Genomic DNA, 27194 nt, shown 5'->3' with positions numbered 1-27194 from the left:
GGTGTGTCTCACAGTTCCCCCGGCTCCGTCAATCTTATATAGTGCATCAATATGCTTCCATTCAGCTCTCTTTCCATCGCATAGGATATTTTTGGCCAAAAAATTATTCCTGAAACATTTCAACAAGTGGGGTGGATCAAAAATATGATAAATATTTATACCACTTACACAATATTTATAATTTTCTGGATGCGCTCCTGGAGAAACTCGAAGTATATCTGCTCGCGTATCTGAAATTAAAGAATTAATTGCAGACACATTGGAAGATCCCTGATCACTTACAGTGGCTCTTATGATGAAACCAGTTTTATTTATTTCATTAATTATTTCTTTTATAATAGTTTTTAGTAAAATATGTTGAGTAGAATTTTTCACAAAGTAAAAAGCAACAGGTATTTTCCAATTGTGCTTTATAACCCTTAGCATAAATACCAGAACATGATCAGCTACATTATCTGTGCGCCTCCCCATCCCACTGTTCTCGAATCCATCAATGACATCATTTGAAGGGTTATAACTCACATGTGTCTGAATAGCCATCTCATCAAATAATAAAACACATTGTCTAGAATGTTCATCCAGTTTCCTCGAAGTCTTTTTTAAATGATCTATAATTATGGGATTGATACCGGAAGATAAATCAATATTTGATAAAATGGGTTGTAGAGTGGATTTGCAAGGTAGGTTAAACTCTGTTCTCAAAAATTTATATGTTTTGTTACTGAGCTTAGCTATAGAAAGTGCCATTATCTTTTCTTTAAATGTGTATCTTCTACCTTTAGGATGTGAATTGATTAGTCTTAATTGTGCAGCGATAAATGTTTTGGGAAATTGACGCATTTTTGACAAAACTTTTTTAAAATAAAGAGTGGGAGTACTTCTAGTGTCAACTTTTTTTTTTAAGGATTTATTTTCTTTTAGAATTTTTTTAAAATCTTTACTTAGATTTTGAATAATTGACTCTAATATTTTTATTCTTTCGTGATCAGTATCAGTGGATGTATTTGGTAGAAGAACAGAACCTGACGGAGTAGGAAGAACAGAACTTGACGGAGTAGGAAGAACAGAACCTGACGGAGTAGGAAGAACAGAACCTGACGGAGTAGGAAGAACAGAACCTGACGGAGTAGGAAGAACAGAACCTGACGGAGTAGGAAGAACATTCTTTTTAAGAGAGCCCACTGTAGGAACCCTGTTTTCTTTATCACCTGTGGAGAAAGTATGATTATTAACATTATCTAATTGATTATTTATAAATTTAGAATTGCTGCACACATCCAAGGAATAAATGGGTGAAATTGACTCACTTGAACAAGGGATATCAATAATATTGCTGAAAAAACTTAAAGGCAAAGGCAGATTATGATTAGGAAGAGCCCCTTTTTTTAAACGATTACGTGCAACGTCACTGACATTGAAGTGATTAGAGCAAATTCGAGGATCTTTTATATTCAAAAAGTTATTAATATCCGTCAAATATGGGAACATTATCCTATACCATAACTCACCCTTACCTTTAGGAACACTAAAAAATTTTATTGAATAATTTCTCCTTGAAGGGCAGCCAGGAACAATACATTTATAACCCATTATATATGTTTGAAGGCACTGAAAATAATAATGCACTATTAAAAAATTATAAAAAAGCAAATGCAGATTCAATTCCGGCAGGTCAAAATGGATAATCCAAGTTGTTTGAAGGCACTGAAAATAAAAATTATGATACGTATAAAAATTGAAAATAAAGATTAATAAAAGCAGATGTATGTAAGGAAGTAGAGCAAATCTCGAATCGAAATCGGTTCTAATTTTAATTGCCCGCAATAAAACTGCAACCAACAATAAGAAGATAAAAGAATAATTACCAGCAACATAATAAAACAAAAATATCAATATAATCGATGCTGCAATAGGTAGGCACCTACGGATTTCTATTTTTCTATCCATAATTGTCTATAGCCATAGTTAGTCCATATTTATTTCAAATATTTGAACAACTTGTTGGTATCTCGTATTTTTCGTTTGAACAACTTGTTGGTATCTCGTATTTTTCGTTCCCGTTTTGGTGTTTTTGTTAGTGTATTAGCGTGTCTCGTCATTTCTGGTCGTTTTTTGAACAATCTGACGTTTACGAGTCGACCCCCCCTGATCCCGAAAACTAACGCAAAGATGGCGGAACTTATATCTAAATTTTTATTGTCTATGATGTGTGACTGAAACCAGTGCTACCATTGCAATAAATTTTCAATAATAATCAAAACAATAGTAAAAATAAAGTATCTACTTTTAAACATTGCCACATATGACGGTTTCTGAATTATATTTCCAAATTAGGAATTAGGTGTCGGGTTGTGGTCCCGTGGTTAGTGTCGCGGAGTTTTTTGGTTCGAACCCACTCTATCACAATTTGATACCTATTTCTAATAATGAGCCGATTAGGCTCACAGAAATAGTATGTAATTCAAGTATTTTTGTAAATAATAAAAACACAAATGTTTCTCTTGTATTGAAAAAGGATATTTTCGTATGAATCTATTCTATTTAGCGGGTTACTACGGTTAATATTTTAATAAAATAGATTTATAAGTTTGAACTGCTACAGTTCATTGCAATATTTTTTTAGTTGGTGACCACTTATGACCATTTTCTTAAATAAGGATAAAAATAAATATTATTTGGGAATGGATGGCCATAAAACACTAGAAGTAAGTTGATTTTTATGAAATAGGAATAAAAAAATCGTGTTGAATGAAAATCATCACTGTTGTATAACTTTTATTAATTTGAAACTCGTATAATATCTAAAGTTTGTCACATTTTTACAACTGCTATAATTAACGGTAAAAATTTGTATGTGAATCATGCAGAATGTAGTGAACATGGTGTAATAATTATTGTATGCAGGTAACTACTAAATGTTATTACAATAAGTAAAAGTTTAAGAAACTGCTAAATACTTCAAAACATTACTGCCCCTTATGCATTATTTTTAAAATGAAGAAATGAGGTAAAAGAAAATATTCAAATAGCATTTTTGTTTGTTAAAAAATTGTAACAAATTAATTTATTTGTATAAGGTTTTTTTCCTGGTGGGTTTTTTTAAAAAAAGGTTGGGAGCCTGTGGCCAAAAGGGTTAAGTTTTTAGTAAAATTCTGCTATTTATAATGTTAATTACTTTCATATTACATGAGATAAGATCTGCTTTTTTAAGTCATCGAAGAAATGATTTTTATTAAACTATTATGCATCGTTTTAAATATATGTTTAAAATCGTTTTATTAACTACTTTACTAAATGAATCTGAGTAGCAGAAATATAACGTGATTACTAAAACTTTATCCACTAATAATGCACAAGGAATTCTAATAAAAAATAAGGTACGATATTTTTACTGTTTGTACTCAAATTATTTTGAGTTTACTTCATATTAAATTGATCTTTAAAAATTATTTTTTTAAAAACATTATGTGCTACATCTGCTGAAAATATCCGAGGGTAAATTAATTGTCATTTTTATCTTTCGATTAATCTAGCATAATAAAGGTAATGAAATAATCTAAAAGAATTGTTCAGACTAATTCCGAGCATTATGAAATATGATTATTATTTACAGGAGTTTTACAGTAATAACGAATTACCGTTCACGATTGAGCTAATGGAAGAAAACATCAGTTTAAGACATTTCTTTGTTAATGAATTGTTTAACGTAATAATATGTGATATTTGATAATATTAACAGTATTATTTCTTTATGAGCTATTTAACTGTGTTATTGTTAGTATTACTTTATTGATGTAAGTATTTACAATTACACAAAGTTTGTTAAATCGTAAATATATTTTTGATGAGTCAAATAATACATGTCATTAAGATTATTTGTGTATTTAAAAAAAGAGATATTATGCACATTTTGGGTGTTCTGAAAATTTCTATATTTAAATAAAAAAATGGGGTAGATCTTAGTTTTGTTTTATCTACCGTATGGTCCCTGCAGACTGTGAAGTCTAAATTCGAAAATAAAATGGCAAACCATTGGGTGTGTCAAGTGATTTCCGGTGGTAATGCAATCCATTCGGGTAGATTTATTATGATTTTCGTTGGTATGTTATGGTGCGATATCACCGCATGAATGCAATAAAAAAAAACAATTTTCTCGAATTCTTATGGCTGAGGCCGTATGGAGGGAATAGATTTTCCAACCACCGGAAATCGCTAGGCAAAGGGTATGGTCTGCCATTTTTATTCAGAATTTCGAAGCAGATCTGGCAATCATAAATTGTTATTGCCTACTTTTGGTTGGTATAGTTGACATCTTGAAATTTTTCAAACCATAAAATTTTAATACAAAGCCATGTATGAATGTTGTTATAATTTAGGTACATATGTACAAATCTGTCAGTTTTCTTACTAGCCCATAAAGTCGTTCATTAACTGTTTAGTTTAGAACGTTTCATATGGAATCGAGGACCACTCAACATTTACATTCATATAAGGAAAACTCACTTATATGAAACTAATTTGCGATGTTAAAAATTAATCTAAAAAAGGTATGGAAATTTTCAGAACACCTAATGAGTCGGTTCATATCAAATGCCCCCAAATTAATTTGGGGTAAATCATAGATAATTGACATTTAGATTTGAATTTGAAATTAATTTCTCAACTAAGAAATTAAAAATTTTACATGATCTACGGAGAAAAAAAATTATGCCATGAAAAGATATTTTTACATTGGTTATGGAGTTGACCTCGTTTTATATGTATAAATAAAAATATCGAAACCTGAGCGCACAAACGTATATTTTTCTTTGTTATTACTTGGATAAGTGTTCTATTAATTTTGTGCGAGTAGGAGTTTATATAAAGGCGCGCATACATTACGTGTCAAAAACTTACTTATATAACCGAGATATATTGCTATAGTCCAACTATAAAATACATCTACATTTAAAAAAAATACACATACCGGATTTAAATTAACGTATACCTCTCGTCCAGTTATGTAGGTTCTGGATTGAAATATAAAGTCGCACTTTATAGCTATTACAGAGCTATATATCTTCGTTATATAGTTATGCTTTATAATGTAAACGCGCCTTAAGCTTTCTTATTTCATTCATGAGTTAAATTTTATGTACATATTATGAACAAAATGACATTTTGTTTCACATCACAGTTAATCTTATGTGATACCAATTCATTAGAAATTTAAGTAACAGTCCTCTAACATATTAAAAAACAATACTTTTGTAAAACACATATAGTATATTTTAGTTTCTCTAAATAAAAATACGAAATAATATGTAATAATGTTAAAATTAAAAATTCAATATGTCACGAAGACGCAGAAGGCTGAAATGGCTGTGAAAAACCAATAGTGAAATAGTAAATTATAATATTTATATCAATACTTTAATCACAGAGGCATTTGGAGAGTCATTTATATATTTTATAAGTAATAAGGATCTATATTAAAGGTCTTTAAATTTCCTTCGTAAATCTAATAAAATGTATATTCCAAATGTGCTTTCACGAACTACGATGCTTTATTTACAACGTGACTAATATTTTTAACAAGATTTATCCTAAATATGGAAGGCAGTCAAATATTCAAAAGCATTTATTAAACATTTGAAATTGTATGAACACAGAGACAGGATACAAAATTCAGGAAATTCAGCAAGTCTTTAACCAAAATATTATCAATACCGGTCTGACGTCATCGGTAAAGTCGTATCTTTACAAATTTCAAAAAGAACATCAAAGATTATATTTTGATAAACTATAGCAGCTATACTCCTCTTGGAGTGGTTCAGCCATACGGCTCTACTTACTTAAATGTTAAGTCAAACAAATAATGTTTGTTTATCGAACAGATCAGGTTAATCATAATAAATGCTAGCTTCCCACCTTTGTCGCTGCAAGATATCTCAGTTTTACCATACATATATGAGTTCCTTATGTGGTATGTACTAAGCAATAATATTGAATGAAAGAAAAATAATCATTTCAATTATATAATAGGTTAAGTATGGCTTGGTCAGGTTGGGTTAGGGTTAGCTTTTAACCAAATGTGGTAAGGTTGGGTCATATTTGGTTAGGCAAGCTTATGTTTGGTTATGAGATAATTATAAAGATAATTGAATTGTGATCTTGTATCCTGTCTTTTCTTTACAATCCAAATAATATTAAAAAATTGTTTATTTAATGGAAAACATTTTATAAATTTATACTTTGCATACTTGGCCCATGATACCAACAAACATATTATGTATATATATACAAAAAGTACAACAGATTGTGTAAACTTATTGTGAAATTATTGTATTTCAATCTAGGTTCATTATTTGTCCACTAAAAGCGCAAATACAACTAAAGGAATTTACAAGAAACTGTTGAAAATCCGAATGTAAGTTTAAATATATATCGTTTTTATCACATACTGGTAATCGAAAGCATATTAAATGGCAATACATCACTTAAAGCCAAAATGGTCGAAAAATAACTTTATTTCAACGCAACTTACACCCAAAAGAATTTTACAAAATATTATTTTCCCCTCGAATCAATAAAATTTATTTTAAAAATATACATTTGAAGATTTCTTAGTTTATGTGATATTTACAAGATGGATCTAATCACATTGATTTTTACTAAATTAAAGAGGGAACCATACTATCATGCTGAAAGAATAACACGCAGTCTGCTTTGAAGCAACTAAATTAGTGGAACGAAGAATTTTTTAGAAGGTATTTGTTAGATTCTTGGGATAACAGGGAAACAATCACGGCGATATAAAAAAAAACATTTAAGTATAAGTAAGTATGTCTATGAAATCGGACAATAGATGCGCAGTAGTTTTTGTTTGTTAAATCGGCCGCTAGAGGGATGGAAAATTGAAAACTTTCGTTTGAAAAATAAGACAGATCAATATGGATTGCTTCAGGGCTTTTTTAATGTAACGCGATGGAACAGCGTTTCGGCACCTTTTTTCACGAATATAAGTATATATATATATTTTTAAATGTTCAAAATCAATTAGACAAAACAATGTTTGCGCTTACGTAATTGCAATCCATATTTATATAATTCGTCAAAATGATCAAATATGGTACTGTTATGAATATTTAAATGACATTTGAATTTATATTTTATTAGTAAAAAGCTTGACAAAAGTGAGTTCCGGGACCTTTTTTGTTTTAAAAAAAGCCCCGGATAGCTCGGTAGGTACTTGTGTAGTATATTGTACCATATGAATATCGAAGCTGAATCTTTTTGCATCGAAATGATTGATCCCTTGATATCTGTTTTTTTTTTTAATTATTTGAATACGAAAATGTTTCAGATTCGTAAAGAATATTGTAATTTAATTTTCCTTTAAATTTTGACCGATCTTCTGTCCGAATATAATATCAACAAAAGTATTAATTTCTTATTATAAACACAGGAATAATGTTAAAACCAGGAAGACTTAAACATTTCTTAGAAATTAAATTCAATATAATTAGAACTTTTTTGTGCTTTTTGAGAAAAATGTGCAATCTTCATTTAAAACGTTATTGAAAATATGTGCATCCGTAAACAAAAAAATAAACTTCAAAGTCAGGATGCAATTATATTTTTAATTATTTAAAAATGATCAGCTTTTAAACAGTGCATGAACATGTTAAATAATTACATCACTTTTTAAATTCTACTTAAATTTAAGTTTTTTCTACAGAATTCCTAAATTCATCGCTAAATTTGTGAAGTTTAATATATAATACTTGTCACTTGAATGATCCAATTTATAAATACAATTTTAGAATTTTTGCTTTGCTAAAATGAATGTTTACAATATTTTTCAATCAATAAACATATTACAATTATCGTACATCCGATAATGATTATACTCTAATGTTTTCTGCAGCCAGCAGACTTCAATAAAATTTCAATTCAAATATCAAATCTGTAATCGGCACGTAGCCATTTTATGTTGCAAGAATGAGACATCTTTCGATAATATCTCCGATACAGAAAATGCACTACAACCCAACGCAGATTTTCTGCCAATGTATGGAAGGGTGATATGAATGATAAATTGGTGACTACATAAAAGCGAAACAATCCAAGGAAAGGGAATGAAGTAGCCAGACACTGTAGTAGTTAAAATTAGTTTTTAATATGTTTTTCTAATAAAAATATAGGTTTTTATACCTTTTTGGAAAGCTTATGAAACAAGGATGTTTATATCATTTGTATGTTTAATGTGCTACTGTTTTTTTAAACCGTATGATTTTTTTGGCAAGTAACGTAAAAAATATTGTTAAAATGAAAAACACTCCTAGTAATCTATTCATAACTGTTTTTTGGTATTTTATTGCTTATTAAGCTTTGTTATTAGGTCACCTTGCAATAAAAATATTTTTATGGCATTCAATTAGCCCTTTTTTATTTTGTCGCTAATAGCCAAAAATGGGTATTTTTCATAAAATCGCTAATTCCAAATATCTCAAAAACGTTTAATATTTGGCCATACATTGTTTTTATTTAAATTTCTTGCATTTGCGTACCCCTACATCTTAAAATACGATTTATAAAAAAATGTCTCAACCTTGCAATGAGAAATTTTATAGTTCTTTTAACCTCTCGCGAGCGAGTTCTTGTGAAATAACTGTATCTGAGAAGTGAGTTATTGAAAACAAAAATGTATTTGAGGGGTGAATAGAAATGTATTGGCCATCAATTCACACCAGTTTTACTCATTTACTATAAAACTATCAGTCTAACCGAAACAAAAAACTTTTTTTTGTTACTGTTATTATTACAGGTTTTGCACTTCAAATTGATCATTTTATAAACCAAAATGGACGCCTTACAAATCAAATTGGACAATTTCCAAACTAATTGGATGTTACATTGTATTTTATAAAAATAGTTTAAATTTTTTTAAATATGATCAAAGTACTCATGATTCAAAGTAATATTGAAAATATTCTTTGAAAATTTCAGTATATTATGACAGCGCGCCGCGTATGGTTGCCAACTTGACGACGTTAGTCGTCTAGATAAGACTAGAAAGAGCGTTAGCTCTTTCTAGTCTTAATAATAAAATATGTTGGTAGGTATTCACACTAGCGGTATATGTTATACTAAAATGAACATATTTATAAAAAAAAACACCTCATGTATGAAATACAATATAACGTCCCATATGTTTTTTATTATGTTCAATTTAATAATAAAAAAAACTGTATTAACATTTTATTTGTGACCTATCATAGTAATTGTGTGCGAAAAATTCACAGATGTCACTATAAACCCTTTTTACAGTGCACTCTGAGAGGTTAAATATAATTGCACAATCCTTGATCAACAGACCACATATTTAGGCAAGCTTGATCATATTTAAAAATATTTATTTTAAGTATCTAATAAATTTCATGCAAATTTGATCGAATCACGTATTTTTAAAATCTCATCTAATTATATTTTTAATTTAGTAATTTTTATACCTAACAACCGCTAAAGTTGATCGTTAGTATATTATTGCTGATTCAGCAAGACACATGAAGGTTTCTCTTTCCACAGTTGGTCTACTTTATCAAATCCTCAATTTGTTAAATCCTAAGGAAAATATATTTATTTCAAGAAATAACCAAGCAAAGAAATTCTATATGAGAATTGTTTGGCAGAGAGAAAAACCATTTGAATAACAACTTATCATGCCACAGAAAATTTCTAGTATTCCCATTGGATTGCAGTCCAATCGATTGTGGTATAAATCGAAATATTATTTCTTTTATCATAAGTTAAATTTTCGACATCAATAAAATAAAATCAAATAATAAAAAAGATTAACGATATTACCAGTTACTGCATATAACCAGATATAAGCATATCAGGCAAGAGTCTTCGAGATAGAATAAGAAACGCCAGGATCAGGGACCTCTGAATCCTGGGTAAGGTTGATGGCTTCCGTAGTTGATGCTAGAGGGTGTTGAAAATTTACTTCGCAATTGGCTTCCCTTAATTCTTGGTTTGGATAATACATGCTGGATAGCTTAGTAGAAAAAGTACCTGACAAGGCATCTAAGGACAGATCCTCTGTTGCTCATATCCCAGGGGCTACAATCCTGGCATGATTTTCCTCTATGGTCGGATTAATTAATTACCATAATGATTTTTCTCTCTTTGTTTCTTTAATATATTTAATAACTTTAAAACAAAGGATACTTTATATATAAAAAATATTATCGCATTCTCTTATTAATCCGAAAAAAAACAAATTGATAAATAAATAAATAATAAATTCCATACATTATTATGGCTCTTCTTTAGTACTGATTACACAATGAAGTTTCAATAACTTCGTAGTATTTTCATAACTTAAGTTAAATTTTATGGAAATGCGAAACAATTGTTTAAGTAATGATACTTTTGGACCCTTAGAATTAAAAATGTACATATTTATATATTTCATATTTACACTAAACTATTAAAATAATTATAATTTTCAAACAAACCTTTTTTTAAAATATTATTTACATCTTAGAGATTAATAGTATTGTGCATTATAAATTGAAGTAATTGTCACATTTTATACGATGTGTTTTTTAATAAAATAAAAAAGCAAAATACTTTTATTGTCATGCGACAATTTTCATGGATATTAATTACAATATGTACAAAAAATTTATACGTATTCACAAAGAAAGATATTTTAAAATATTAGTTTCATAATAAAAAAATGGTACATACATGAATTATTATTATCTCGTTCAAAAATAATAAAAATTGACTTTCCGAGAAATTCGTAGAAATACTTGATACCGCATTTTCACTTATTTTATTTAAATTGAATTAATTATCCTTTAATATTTTGATTTATCCATCTTTGATAAGAAAAATAAATTGATACACTAATTTAATATGTTGAAAGATGAAATAATTATTACAAATAATTGAATTATTATCACCTAAAGAAATACCTTATCTAATTATCGTCTACATTTTTAAGACGTAATGGAAGAGTTGATTTTATTTAAATTTAATTTTCTCAATTATCCCCTCCATTGAATCATTCGATTTCATTCATCGTAGAACTTTTATGGTTCTCCAGTTTAAGAAACATCACTAAAATAGGGTAGAAATAAGTTATATATTTACACAAAATTACTATATATGTACATAATAATAATAATAAATAATAAAAAAACAAGACATGAGGCAAAATTATGCTAAAATTAAAAGTTAACGAGTTAATTATGTAGTAGAGATAACTTTAACTTTGCTTTAGCGTTATTTTTAAAGTCTTTGATATTTTTTACTAAAAAATTATAATTTTCTATTTTGTAAAATGTCCGCCTCCGTAGTGTAATGGTCAGCACGCTCGGCTACCGTTTTGGAGGTCCCGGGTTCGATTCCCAAGGGGGGTAAAATAAATATTAGTGATTTTTTCACTGTAATATTTATTCAATATTACCATGGACTGGTACCTGAAGCGGAGGGCTGATCACCTTTCCTTCATGTGTAAACGATCAAGATAACACTGCGTTTATATGACACAGTGCCCTATGCACCATTGGGGTGCGGATAAGGGTTTCTAATTTTGTAAAATATTTACTACATTAAGGGAGTTTTGCTGTAATTAAATTCAGAGAAAAATATTTTTTTCCCAATTTTCTAGTATTTTGTAAGGATTATCTTTTAAGATAGGTTTCTGTTTTTTTTTGTAAAGATTATCTCATCCTTCAGTTTTTAACTGCCGGTGGAGGATCATTTGATGCCATCGGGCATGGCTAAATTAAGACCACTATTTGCTAGCCAATAAGATCACTTTACCCATGGCAGCTATAGCTGATCAAAGAGTGAGAAATTTTATCAGATAATTGGTATGGAATACACAGCTTTCTAAAAGATACTCCGAAGCGAATACGATTTGAGTTAAGTTATCTATAATATGTAGTTTAAACGTTAACTTTTATATGGAATTGATACACAGGTAATGTTTAATTAACTTTTCACCGATTATTTTTACAGAAATACAAATAAATATGGATGATCATGGACGTAATCCCGTTTTTATGCAATATCTACCATAATAGTCTTATAGTTCTCGCAAAATAAATATTTTTACTATTAAAGAGGAAAAAAAAATCCAAATATAATTTATGAAATTGATCATGTTGGGAGTGCATTACAAGAAAACATAAAATTGTTAAGTAGATACCAGCGAAAAGATTTGGGATTCTTGTTGTGCAAGACTTGCGTTGCCAAGACTTCAGTCCATCAAATTATTCTAAAATGTACGGCGACGAGCTTCCTTACAAAGTTGTAGGGCTTCCTGAAAATCTGACAACTCTGAGTTTGAGCGACATGTTTGAAATTTTATATTCTGATAAATAAATACATAATAATATTAACCCCTAGATACTAAACTATCCTACGAATGACGTTGTGTCTAAACATTCGTAAAAATTACAATTTAGAAATAAAACGGGACTAGATAAGATAATCAAAAACTTTAATTATACCATATTTAATTACCATTGTTTGAGTTTAATAGATCACGTAATGATGAAAAACGTGATATTAGGAAGGTACTTTGAAGCAGAGGGCGCAGAAACGACGCGAATATTGTTTTTTTTTCTTCTAGGAATTGTCATTTTGCAGTCGTAATTTTTATGGTAGTTTAGTAATCTAGGGTAAATACGCAGTTTGTTAAATAATCCACAAATTTTAATTCTGTAAAAACACCGCAAAAAAGTAAATAAAACATTAAATATGCTCAGATTGATTTTTTCATTCAAAACATAAATATTTTTGAAATTATTTTCGTTATTTACAGAGTGGGGACTTGCGCAGTTTGTTAAATAATCCACAAATTTTAATTCTGTAAAAACACCGCAAAAAGAAAATAAAACATTAAATATGGAGAAGTTGATTTTTCCATTCCAGGAATATTTCCATACAGAAATATTTTTGAAATTATTTTCTCTATTTACAGAATGGGGGTCTCAATTTTTATCTTATACACCGTAAAGACTTTATATTATATTAATTGCAAGTAATATTTTGTACAGTTGAGTGTTAATTTACAGTTCCTTATAGTAATTGTTAACACCGACGCACAACACTGATTTTTGGAACAATATTTTGGCACTTGGGTTTTATTCGTTCTTCTTAAACATATCATTTATTCATTTTCCTATCACTGACCCGGGGCCGAGGACTTAAAATACCTGTAAAATATCAAACTAACCATTACTTGTGTAACTTCTCTCTGAATAATGCATTTATCTGTTTATTTTACCAATCTCTAAACATTCTAAACTAACTAACTAACCATCACGCCGCTTCCCGCAGGGATAGGCAGAGAGAATAGAACGCCACACCACTCTATCTTTGCAAACATTCTTCGCCTCTTCCATGTTCATGCATCTCCTCATACATACCCGCCGATTGTTACGACTCCTAACCTGACCACTTTCAAGTATTTGGCATGCCATGTTTTTATCGGTCTTCCTCTGCTCCTTTTTCCAATTACATTCGCTTCATAAATTTGTTTTACTGTTCTTTCCTCACTCATTTGTTCTACATGTCCAAACCATCTCAACACACCTTTCTTAATTTTATCGATAATGCTTATCTCAGCTTTGCATTCCTTCCTTATTTCACTATTCGAACATCTATCATACATCGTTTTGTCACACATTCTTCTGAGAGATCGCATTTCGACTGCATTCAGTCTACTTTCATCCTTGTTTTGCCAACTCCATGTTTCACTTCCATACATTAGAGTTAGAACCAGGACTCCGTTGTGCACTGCCAGTTTAGCTTCCGCTGATAGGTTTTTATTTGCTAAACATTCTAAGCAATCCATATATAATATTTTTCTCTAAGACACAGGTTCACAAACTTTTTTAGTCTGGCGCTCCTCTATCAAAATTAGAATAAAATCGCCAGAATGTCCCATCATAGAAAAAAAAGGAGGAATAAAAATATTTATCTTACTTCCTAGCACTTCTATCTGTCTCTTTGGGCTTCTTATGCCCTGTAAAAGTCTTCTAGGACGCTCACAAGGGGGCGTTATCGCCCACTTTGAGAAATACTGTTCTAAGAGATTGACTTCATACATTTTTTACAGGAATTTCTTGTGGATTATCTACTGAACCTATTTACATGAAATAATAACATGAATTTGGAACAAAGTATATTTTACATACTTATATAGATTTTAACTATCAAAAACGTATTTATTCATTGGTAAAGCGTTTTCAATACTGTCAGGATACTGTCTATTTTAAGTATTGACAATTAATATACAAGTATCTTAAACAATGGTTAGCTATTTCACAAGTATTTAAGTCCTTTAGAGAAGCCCGTTGAAGCCTTCACCAGGATTAAACTCAAATTATTTCCAATGCATAAGAACCTTGGTAGTTACATACCATAAAAATATTTTAAAATGTTTATTAAAAATAATTAAGTGACGAAACAGTTTTAAGAGTTTACTTTACTGTAATACTCGTAAAATGCAGTTCTGCTAAGAAAGCCAGACAAAGTAGACAATCTCAATCTAACAATTTATTTGCTGCTTTATAGATACAACAAAGGTACACTTGAAATATTCCAAATTGTTTCAAATCTAATTGGTTTCTTTGAAGATCCGATTTGAATTATCCAACATGTCGGGTTAATTTTAAAATATGTATTGGATCTTCCAAGAAAATATGCCAACATTTTGAGTGTGTTCAAACCACTTGTTTACAAATCTGGGTTTCTCCACTTAATTTTACATTTTTGACATCTCAACATAGATAAGGAAGAATATGGAAATGTGGATATTTCCAGGGTTTACAATTTGTCAGAAGCTGGTTAAATGAAAAGCTTTCTGAATCCAATGATAGATGGCTGTTGTGTCGTCAATCAGGAACTTCATGAGATTCATTTTTTATGTATGACTTCCAAAAGTTAAGCCATAGATGATGCCGAGAACTAGCATGTGAAAGACAGTGTCTATAAAAACATTAGATGTAGAATATGGGTATAAGTCTGGGTATTTACAGGGCTTACAACCGTGTCATAGGCTGGTTAATCACTTTACACACGAGTCACATTCACCATTCTACCCATGATTGACAACCACACTAGTTAAATTTTAGTCATAGGTCAATATTGTGATGTTCATATATGTATATACGAGTATATGTATGACTTCGGCGGGTATGTACGAGGAGATGCATGAACATGGAAGAGGCGAAGAATGTTTGCAAGGACAGAGTGGTGTGGCGCTCTATTCTCTCTGCCTACCCCTGCGGGGAAGCGGCGTGATGGTTAGTTAGTTAGTATGACTTCCAAGATTTGAATAGGGTGGTTGTCAAGCATGGATAGAATTGTGAATATTATAGTGATCATTCAACCAGCCTATGGACAGGTCGTTACCCAGACTTCCATACTCATCTAACATATGTTGAGATTTAAAAAATGTAAAATATGTCGAAATTATGCAACTCAGAGATTGCTACATGCATTTTCAATAACCCAAATGTTTATGTACCAGAGAATCAACCAAAATTGGATAAAATCCATTATAATAAGTTTAGTGGCTTAGTTACAAGTGTGCAACTTAATACTGATTCATACTGCCAAATTCTCTATCACCGGGAATCATCTCGAACTCTTGAATCAACATTATTATTAACAAATACTTGTGGAAGAGTTGTATTCAGTAAGCTAGAGTTTCTATTCAGATCCTCCTCCGTTTCTGAGTCCAGCCTTGGACTCTGGTGGAACTTGCTTCCGGAAGCAATCCTCAAGAAAGGCAGCCATGGAGCGGTACAGGTGCTTCTTCACTCCGGAGAGGCTGTGACCTTCATCTGGGTACACCTGAAGATGATCAAACATTTATATTAAAATATGTCTATAAGATAAGGAAAGTAATAATGACTAAAAAATCTACTTCACAACATTTTGAGTGAGTCCAAATTATCTGGGTTACTCCACTTCTCTCATTTCGAAATAGATGATGAAGAAAATATGTCATAGGCTTAACCAGCCTATGAGAGTTCGTAAGTCGTGTAAATACCCAGACTTTCATATTCTTCTTCATCCATGTTAAACTGTCAAAAATTAGCATTCACATTTACTCAAGATATAAAATGATTTTTAAGATTCATTTTATATATATAGTTGGCAAAAGAAGGAAGAAAGTAAGCTGAATGCAGTCAAAATGCTTTCCCTCAGACTAATGTGCGGCAAAACGTTATAAAGTAGTTGTTCGAATTGTATAATAGCAGTTTGACTCCTGCGCTTCAGAGACCAGTCCAGGGTATTGTTAAATAAATATTAGAGTTTAAAACCACTAATATTTTTTTCACCACCTCCTCCTGGGAATCGAACCCGGGACCTACAAACACGCTAACCATTACACCCCGGAGGCGGACTAAGCCTAAGCAGGACCACGATAAGCGGTGTAGCATAAGCTTAGTAGATTTCACTTAGTAGAGTCACTTGGACATTACCGTAGGTAAGGTTAGGTTAGGTTGCGATGTTACAAAAGCCGTAGCTAGATATTCAGAGTTACTTGGACGCTAGGTAACTCAAGCCTCTCTGCATAGCGTATACACCTGCTGCCTGAAGATGGCCCCCTTGTTGGCGAGGGCCCGCGCCAGCAGCAGGCTCTGCTGCAGGTGCACGTTGTCGTCGGCAGCTCCGTGCACCAGGTAGAACAGCTTGTCCTTCAAGTTGTCCGCCTGCTTCGTGACGTCCGCCTCCGCGTACCCCCGGTAGTTGCCTGTCGCGTTGGGCAGGCCCATGTAGCGCTCCGTGTACGCGGAATCTAGTCATGCAATAACATAAAGTGAATATTTATCATTATTTTTTTAATTAATAATATGTTGTTTCAAAATACGTCACCATTACGTCTATGTTTCCTTTTACAAAAAGTCCCACCCCTCAACTCCCCTCCCCACTATTTATTACCCTATCAACCTCTACATACAATATATTCCCCTAGATATATTTTGCTTGTTAGTTTTAATTTTCACCTGTATATGAAAACATTTATTAGTTTTTGAAACTAGTCATGTATAACAAAATAAAACTCATTAAGTGGTTTATTACAAGTGTTAAATAAAAAAATAAAAAATCTACATGTCATTCCACAAAGTTAATGCCGAATCAATAAATAATACAAAATGAATACATTGACTAAAATAAAACAATTTTTTCTAGCTAGAAGAAACAAAAATCTACTTAATGATCTATAAACCTTGTATATAATCTGTAAGGTAAATAATAAACGCAACTCCCATCTAAAATTTAAAAAAAAACTTGTTCACAAGCAATGGTTTTCTCAAGTTCAACAGTCGCCACCCTCAGTCAAATGGAAAGAGGTGAATAATGCATGAAAGTCTTACCATAGAGTCTCCAATTGGTGACGGGGGCTACAGAGATCCCACAGTGGAAGACAGCAAGGGGGCTGGCGAGCGCCAGGGCTGCCACGAAGCCCCCGTACGACCAGCCCCACACGGCCACACGACGCTTGTCTACGAAGTGCAGGGAGTCTCGAAGGTACCTTGGGGAATAATGAACAGATTTATAAACAATTTCGAGGTTTTTGTGGCTGGTTTAATCGTCATCCTTTAGTATGAGACATAATTATATATCAGGTTTCCAAACCAGCTTAAATCGAAACCGATTTTTCAGTTTTCGATCATTGAAAATGATTTTTTACTCGATTTGTAACTATTTACAAATGAATGGAATATGAATTTCATTAATTGATTCAGCAGTCTCTGTAGGATAATGTGTATCAATATTAAATTTAAATAAATGTGAAAAATACACCACAAAGACCCAGACTGATTAAAAAAATATTTTGCAACTGACGGGAATCGAACCCGTGACGTCAGTTTCGCTGTCTACCCAACTACACCATGACGCCTGTCATTGTGATTGATAATAAGTTGGTAATGGTATATTGAAAGCTGTCCCACTGCATTCCCAGATTTGATACAGAAGCATCTAGGCTTCTTGGCAGACTTTCTCTTGCGAAGCAATTTTTAACTTTTTTTGAAAACTAAGTTGGTGATGGTATAATTGAAAGGGTTGCTCACTCTGTGACTTCCAGCTGGTCGGCCACCTCGACGGTGCCGAGGCGCTGGTAGACCTCGTGCAGCAGCCGGTAGCCCTGGCCCGCCGTGCCCCTGCCGTCTACCTGCGCCACCACGCAGCCCCGCGAGGCCGCCAGCCAGGCGGGCCAGTCCACGCGCCAGCGCTGCGTCACCAGCTGGCTGCCCGGACCGCCGTACCTGCGCCATGCCAGCACCATTGTCAGTGGATATTGCCCCACTTAATGCAAAACCATTAACCTGCGCCACGCCAGCACCATCGTCAGTGGACGATATTCCCTCATTTCAATAAGCAGTGTTGAACAGGGGGTATTCAGAGAGAAAAATAGCCCAAAACCTGACCATAAATGACTTGATCATGGACGTTTCTTTTACCATTAATATGTCTTCGGTAAAGAAAGAATATATTAAAGTATCAACCAGCTATTTAATTATTTTCATTGAATTATGATGAACTTTAACTAAAAATATTCACTCATTATTATAATTTCTATCCGTATAGAGAGAATGTTGTATAATTTGAATCATTTTTGAGTTTTTTATATATATGTTTTGAATATTGAAAGCATTAACTTTGTGGATCATATTGATATATTATTTCTAAAAATAATATATTTTTATATACATAGTTTTTTTTAGCTCTCATTGTATAAGCGAAAGTTGTTAGGAGTTTTATAAGAAAACAGTTAGTATTAATTATCATGTTCAATAATTTCATTGATTTTTTCGAATATTTAATGTTTTTATACTTATAATTTTTGATTTCCCATTTTTTAATTTTTCAACTTTTTACCAGTTTTTTAAACACGGCTGCTTTCACAAGGTCGAAACCATCTTCTGAAATTTTTGACTTTTGACTTATTAAAAATGCTTATTAAAAACTTACACGTGAAGGACGAGTGGATATCGTGTGATCTCATCCTCTCTTAGTCCAGGTGGAAGGAGCAATCGCACTTGTGCCCGATGTCCGCCGGACACTTGTACTGGGAACGTGCGAGTCACTGGCAGGGCTATTCCAGCCACTCGCTCCTAGAAACAGGAAGTCATAGACTTATTAAGGAAAAAAACAATTAAAAAAAAATTGGATGAGGATACACAGATGAAAAAGGTGTCCTTTCTTGTTAAAATAGCACTAAATTCTTATTTTACGTCCGCTCGTTATGACTTAGAATAGAGACCATGGTGAATCTTCCTTAACGCATTCCTGCATCTTTCCCGACAACCTCCACCAAGAAAGAGCCTGTACTCTGAACTTTTTATTGGTGAGTTACAATCTGTGTGATGATTAGTTTTCTTCTTTCATGATCAGTCTCCACCTGTCTTTTCAACTCAGTGTCGGGTAGCCGCTACAGCGCTTTCGGAGATAATTTGGTCCATGTAGATCAAGCGGGGTCTTTCTCCATAGCTCGTGCCTTCGCAAATGCCTTCCACAATCGTAAAAAGCAGGCCTGAGTGTCTTATATCCTATCCATCTGGCTCACTGTTGTGTTACTTTGTTTAGTAAGCATCTAGACTCCCTAGCCCTGTATAAAACATCGTTGTTCCTTACATGTTCAGACCAATGGATCCCCAACATGCACTTCTACCATCTCAAACGCCTCCAATCACCCTGTTCTGCCTACCCGACAGTCCATATTTTGCTTCAATACATCAGTATGCTCCAAACTATAGTTTTAATTAAGGTTTTTTTGTTTTTGTTCTGAACTAAGAACATATAATGTCACCAACATATAAGTACCCTTTCTCTCTTTTTCGTTTTGCTCATTAAGATCTGTTGTTGCGATTCCATTAAACTGTAATCGCAATCCTGGACACTGTTCATTGTAGCAAGGCTACATAATACCAACCTGGAGTTCTGTGTTGTTCTGCAGGTGCATGACCAGTTTAGGGATGGGATGTCTCGCGGCCCGGAGCTCCGCCCTCGGCACGCCGGGCCCGAGGCACTCCAGCACGTAGTACGCCGCCGTGGGGCTGAACCACGCGTTGTGATACAGGCAAGGCTGCGGGCCCCAAGACTCTGCGGGTAAGGAAGTAATCACATTATATTTTAGTATATTGACTAAGATATGACGAATAATGGATTGAAAAGCCATACAATTAAAAAATATATATATTTTTAAATTATTTTTTGTGTACACATGAAATGAATTAGTTATTTCTATGTAAATAAAAAGGTACCTACCTTAATATATGGGTCTGTGGATAATCAACGACGCCTTTTTTTAATCACATCAACTCCTTTTTTAAAGTAATAACCTACAAAGCCTCTACATTTGAGGCTTATCTGCAGGTAAGATAGTAAGGATAGGGAAGATAAATGTGAAAAATATATCACGAACACCCAGACCAATTGAAAACAGATCTTTTTTTTATTCCATTACCAGATTCCGTTTCTCTTACCAGGTTGCTTCTCCTTCTTCTTCTTCGGGACGGCCGGCGGCTCCGTGGGCTGCTCCTCCTCCTCCGCGTCCCACTCGTCCTTGTCCCGGTCGGCCGCGTCGCCGTCCCAGCGCGTGCGCGGCGGCGGCGGAGCGCTGGGGGTCGCGCCCGCGGAGCCGCACGTCAGGCACTGCGGAGCCTTGGGGGGCGCGCCGGCCCGCGCGGGCGACGCCGCCACCCTGTACAGGTGCAGCTCGCTCGGCCGGCCCTCCGGGATGCCCAGGTAGTAGCTGGAATTTTATTTTAATTAAAAAATGATATAATATACAATAGTTACATTAACAATAATAAACATTACATTACATTAACAAAAAATAGTTACGTTAAAAATAGAGCCAATTAAACAATTCCACATTTATGTTATAAAACTATTAAAAAATATTCAGAGATTTAAAAAAAGGGTGTGATAAAAAATAATAGATTTAGCAGGAAGGAGAATTCAATACAATCAAATGATTTTATTTTAATTATTTTTTTTACAAAAATGTTAAAAATATTATTGTACAACCACTCACCGAGATTGTTATGTCTAACGGTTTCGAGACGTACCCGTCTCTTCGTCAGGACAATCACTAACACAGCATGCAATCAATACCACCCTTCACCACCATAGCACCATTTACACACTTACTGACTGGAGCATTTCGTCGTAACACAACGTCGGAACATTGCTCGCGGCGAGCATCAGCGAGCATCCGAAACTATGGATGGAGCGCTCGGCTCGCTGTACTGACTGCCTGAATGCTCGCATCGTAACATGTTACGTTACGACGAAATGCTCCGGTCAGTCTTCACCCTTAAACTACACAAAATGTTTAACACATGCGATTTTTGGTCGACCCGAAGACCAACATGTACTAAAGGTTTCAGCACAAACATGCGTTACGAGCCGAGGTTAATTATGCACTAGGATTAAACATATTAATGAACCAGCTTATATACTTTTTATTTTAGTGCTTTCACACAAACATCATGGTTAGATTAACGCAGAGAATATCATAGTCTAAGCTTAACTCGAAGGTACACAGTTTACACAGATCTGCTCTTGCTAAGCAATTTTTTTAAAACTTAGTTGTGAAATTTATTGAAAATGTGAAACAATATAAATTTCACCGTACATTTCTCTGTAAATGTCTTTGCACTGTTCCGTGTCTGTCTGCTGTGCTGGTCGGGTTTGTGGGCGTCTGTGTACCGGCCAACGTCGAGTTAGAATCGGATCTAGCTGACTAATTGAACTAAACACTAACCCCTTTCACTGCCTACACTGGGGTACTTCTAGAAAATTTGGTGATGGACTTAGAATCTTGTATTTATTTAGAGGCAGTGACAGGTATATTGAAAGCTTTTAAATGTAAATTCAAAGTAAAATCGGGATACAATTTTAAATTGTTTCACAATTTCAATAAATTTCGCAACTTAGTTAAAAAAAAATTCTTAGCAAGATCAGATCTGTCAGGAAGCCTAGATGCTTCTGTATCAGATCTGGGCATGCGGTGGGACAGCTTTCAAACAATTTCCTTTAGAAGTTAAGGATGAAAACGTTACAAGAAGCTAGAGGGAGGTTAGAGTAGACTCACATCATGTCCGTGTCGTGGTCCCAGGCCAGCAGGCGCGCCACCTCGAAGCGGCCGTGCGTGAGCGGCAGCAGGCGGCGCGCGGGCGCCGGGCCGGCCGCGTGCAGCACGTGCCGGTAGTGGCCCGCCGGCCCGTCGCGCACGGCGCCCGTCACCGCGTAGGCCGCGCCGTCCGCCGCGAACAGCGGCGCCGCCGGCGCCTCGGCCCAGCCGCGCCCGTCGCCCGACGCGCGCTGCGACTGCAACACGCGCATAGACAGTGTGTAGGGACTCTAACAGCGCCACACGGAATTTCACAGTCCGGCACTTCAGTTAGTGTGATAAAACTATGATTGACTTGGATTGACTTGTGCTTTTGTCCATCTTTCTTCGGATTCGATCACCGTTAACTGTCGCAGTCGCTTTCATTTTTCAAAACTGGACTCCCGGATGGTAAAATTCCGGTAGTCATTTCAAAAGAAATGTCAGATGATACATTTATGATAAAATATAATAAAATAACAGCCATGTAGTTTTTTCCACATTAATTTTATTTGACCAGCAACCGGGTTTCGTCGTATCCGACAACGCCAGTCTGATGATGTCGGTTCCGACGAAACCCGGTGACTGCTCAAATAAAATTAAAGTTGGAAAAAACTAATAATAGTTGTTATTTTATTCTATAAAATGCAGTTCCACCAAGAAATGTAGGTACAAAACTTAAATCTTATTTATTCAGTGGATTTATTAAAATTCGTTAATTTTCTTGTCATGGAGAGAATTTTCCAACCTCTCCTCGTACATATTACGTCTAATATAACATGCAACATCTACCAGTTTATTTGGGAGTGAAGTTTGTCTGTTTGTGAGTATTTATGTCAGAATCTGTTATTATTATAATCGGATATGTCTGTGACATATTATTACAACGTACACCATCGTTAAGCAAAACTTAATTGTGTGAATATTTGATGTTTACTAAACAAAAATAATCACCCGGAACACTAACTTGCCTAAATAACAGATCATTAGCGCAAGTAAGCTCCATTAAGTTTTACGAACGAACGATAACTACCTATTAAGTGTAGGTACCAGCCATTTTAATCCAGTAGGTACCTATTTACGTTTGCTCGAGTAAATATTACCTGGGGGGAGGAAAACCATACGGGTCCGAGTGAAGAAGTTCCTCGTGATTTAAACCTTCTTGTTTCTAAGTAATGATTTCAAAAACAGTCGCAAACTCGATATAATTTCGTTGATTTATTAGTCACTTTGTAGTTATATCTGTCCATTTTTAATTTTACTTTTACATGGGAAAACCCACTATTTCTTAAAATAAAATGACTTAGATACCGCGCATCAGGTAATTCTGGTATGACTTCCATAAAATTCGAGAACATGAATTATGATTAAAAATAATATCGAACTCTTTTGATAATAATTTAATATAATATATAATATAATATAATAGAATGTAGTAATCTTTAAAAATATGAATCCGAAAAGTCATAAACTGCAACAATAAAAATTCTTTAAAATAAAAATAATATTAAACGCATAATTGATAATATGACAATGACTACACCCACCCCCCTTATTGTCTATGTTCACATTAATAAAAATAAAAGAAACTTAGAAATTACGACTAAGCTTCACATACGGTGTTTGAAAATGATGTGAAATACATCGAAGCACGAGTCACAATAGATTTTAAGAAATGTAATTATTTACCAAGTAAAATATAAATTTAAAATCAATATAATTTAACATCCAATATTTTTAAATGACATAAAAATCCAAGCAAACGCATACTTTCATATTATTTTTTACATCTCATCAAAGATGAAGAAGAATATGGAAGTCTGGGCATTTACGGGGCTGACGACCGTCTTCATATTCTTCTTCGTATTTGATGAGATGTCAAAAAATAATATGATAAATATACATACTTTCCATTTGCAAACAAATCCTTCCTAACACAGAAATACCCCACAAAACCACTGCTAAAAACAAAAACAAAAAAACTCCCAACAACAAAATATTACCACGACCGTCATAGGCTGGTTTAAGTGATCACACGTGTAACATTCACCAATTCTAACCATTATTGACAACCACACTACTCAAATTCTTGGAAGTTGTATATATTATATATGAACCAATTTTGAAACATTGTTCTTGAATCACTAGAGCTAGAGACATCTATTAGTGAGGTAAAAAGAAGCTTTTCATTGAGCTTAGTGGCTCAATAAATCAGCATACTTTCAATATGACGACGCGATGTCAGCTTGATGGGAATTTCGTATTTGATCAGATAGAAGCTTGACGCATGTTTTAAACCCTCCTTCACCGTAAGATTAATTAAAAAACACCGCGTAAATATTTATTTATCGTTTTGGAAGAGAGAAGGAAAGGAGGAAGAAAAGAGGAAGGAAAACAGCCCTTGAATGTACGTTTATTTACCGTGAAATATGCTTTAAATGTCTGAAATCACTCGATAAAACGAGCACGCCGGAAGCTGTTTCCCCGTTTCAAAGTGATTTTAACGCTATAAAAGTGCTTTTTGTATTTGAGAAGAGGAAAAATCAAATAACGTTTCGTGTTTGTCAATTATGAGAACGATTCGTGTATTTTTGATTTAGTCTAAATATATTAAAATATATCATTATTAATTTAAGTTTTACTTAGTAAATACCACTATTCTTTAAAAAATCTAATTTCAATATGTATTTTTTTTTAAATACGTCTGGCTTCGCGTGCAGCCAGTCGCGTAGTGAATTTATCCGTGAGATCTCACCCTTATAATGTTTATGTAGATAGTCATCATTCCCCTTCTTAATTCCTCGTTTCCTTTATACAGCTTAATTCTTTCCAAGTTGTTTTTCCTTTATAAATTAAGCTTTTACCGTCTGACAAATAAATAATATTACATCTCGAGGAAGGGGAAAATGCGGCCACATACTTATAGCCTTAATACGTCATTCAATGTAAGCGGAATATACTTGTAGCGAATATAATGTCTCTGGGTTGTTTGGAAGCATTTCGAGATAGGAAATGTCTACTCCCTTATCTCAAATTTCTCCCGTCAGAGGGTGTGCGATAAACGAGTATTGACAAATTTAATGACAAGCAACAACAATTTTACTATACCGCAACATGTAATAAATTAACACTTACTGTCAGTTTGGGTGACAGCTAAAGGATTATATCACTATCTTAATAAATGAAAATATTACAGTAAAACCTCGATATAACGGACCTGTATTTAATGAACTTAGGATATAACGAGCAAAAAATCCGGTAAGATGTAAAACAGATTAAAACATCCTGTTATGAATAAACATCATTTCAACATTTTGAGTGTGTGCAAATACTTGTTCACAAATCTGGATAATCTCGAATTATAGGAGTTATTTTTCATATTATTTGTTGAAATCTCAACAAAGATGAAGAAGAATATGGAAGTCTGAGCATTTACGGGACTAATGACTAATCACTTTACACACGTGTAACATTCACTATTTCCACCCATGATCGACAACCGCACTACTCAAATTCTTGGATGTATATATATATATATATATATATATATATATATATATATATATATATATATATATATATATATATATATATATATATATATATATATATATATATATATATATATAATCCAATTTCGAAGCATTGTGATTGAATCACTAGAATTTCACTAAGCGGCGCGATGGTTAGTTAGTTAGATTGTGTAAATAAATCTTATTTTTCTCTTCAATTTGTCTGTCTCAAAGATATGGACAGAAACTACATAATATAGTTTTGAGATGACGAAGCGAATATGCAACAAAACGCCATCATATTGACTCCGTAATTCGCCATAACATTCGGAGAACGTTATTCATTTATCAAACCCAAGGAAATAATTAATGACAGGAAAGTTTCCCTCACTTGAATGTACCGAGAGTGGAAAATTAAGAAAAATAGCGATATTAATTATAGATCGATGGATACTCGACTCAAAATCCATTAGAGATTTTATGAAGAAACATTTCCGTAGGAGATTTATCGAAGTCGAGATAAAAACGGTTTTTCCAATCGTTGCTTAATTCTGCTTTATGTTTTTCTTCCGCTACTTTGAAAGGAAATCACGAAAGCGTTTGAGGAATACTCTACATCAGGGCTGGCCAAATTTTTATCACTAGTAATGATTTGAAAAATAAATATGATGCAGTAAATATATCGCTCACTCCTTTCAAGAACGTCATAAATCAAAAAACTTGATTTTTCAGGAGAACGTAATTAAAGTTTAAAAATATAATGCAATGTATTAAAAATAAGTATCAAGCCACTTATTGAACTTTTTATTATGCAACAGATCTTTTTAGGTAAAACCTGAAGGTTTTTTTCTCCATTTGAAAAATATTTAGTATATTTAAAAAACAATTAAACAATACATTTTATTCAAAATGTAAAAACAACACTTTCTGCCCTGTAGCGGGTAAATATTAAGTTAAAAATATGCCTCTTTTGCTGGGATATAGTACATTTTCTGGGCATTCGAAAACATGGACAACTGAAAATTGACGATTTTTGATTTATGACGTTCTTGAAAGGAGTGAGCGATATGTCCATAACGTATGTCTTAAGCAATCATCATAAAAGTAGAAATTAAATGCCAAAAATAGGTAAAGATTTAAAATAAACTAAGACAATTCTTACAAACATCTTTTAAAATTAAAAATGTATTGTAAAAAAGGGTATGTCTCGAAACCGGTAGTTAAGTGATTTTGATTTTTGCGGTCGAAACAACTAATGACGTCGTACTTGATGACATGACAAATTGTTCGTTATTCTTGGAATCAAAACAAAAATACGTTCTGTGTAAATACTTACCAAAATTTTTAGTACAGTGGTTGACAATCGAAGGTAGAATTGGTGAATATTACACGAGTGTCAAGTGCTCACTTAATCAAGCTATGACAGGTAATAAGCCTGTAAATAAACAGACTTCCATATTCTTCTTCATCTATGTTGATGTGTCAAAAAATGTTTTTAAAGTAGTTTAATCGTTTAAATCTCCATTTTTCTC

General features: G+C 33.2%; 2 protein-coding genes across 2 annotated transcripts in view; both read right to left on the bottom strand.

The window, feature by feature from the left end:
- COX4 (Cytochrome c oxidase subunit 4) overlaps positions 1-2181 on the bottom strand; it is a 12791-nt gene extending 10610 nt beyond the window's left edge. The window contains exon 1 of the mRNA XM_088260489.1: positions 2141-2181. The gene's annotated coding sequence lies outside the window, so the exon portion shown is untranslated. The remainder of the gene's footprint in view (positions 1-2140) is intronic.
- Positions 2182-15433: 13252 nt separating this feature from the next.
- Dpp10 (Dipeptidyl peptidase 10) overlaps positions 15434-27194 on the bottom strand; it is a 154506-nt gene continuing 142745 nt past the window's right edge. The window contains exons 9-16 of the mRNA XM_088260492.1: positions 22133-22368; positions 20517-20785; positions 19964-20133; positions 19003-19145; positions 18102-18296; positions 17403-17560; positions 16611-16822; positions 15434-15870 (exon numbers count right to left, since the gene is read on the bottom strand). Coding sequence (XP_088116618.1) covers positions 15727-15870; positions 16611-16822; positions 17403-17560; positions 18102-18296; positions 19003-19145; positions 19964-20133; positions 20517-20785; positions 22133-22368 — 1527 coding nt within the window. The 3' untranslated portion in view covers positions 15434-15726. The remainder of the gene's footprint in view (positions 15871-16610; positions 16823-17402; positions 17561-18101; positions 18297-19002; positions 19146-19963; positions 20134-20516; positions 20786-22132; positions 22369-27194) is intronic.

Source organism: Brachycentrus maculatus, unplaced genomic scaffold, assembly GCF_059751285.1.
Source record: "Brachycentrus maculatus isolate JH-2025_06_01 unplaced genomic scaffold, ASM5975128v1 h1tg000136l, whole genome shotgun sequence".
Taxonomy (NCBI): Eukaryota; Metazoa; Arthropoda; class Insecta; order Trichoptera; family Brachycentridae; genus Brachycentrus; species Brachycentrus maculatus.
This window is presented reverse-complemented; position numbering and strand designations above follow the sequence as displayed.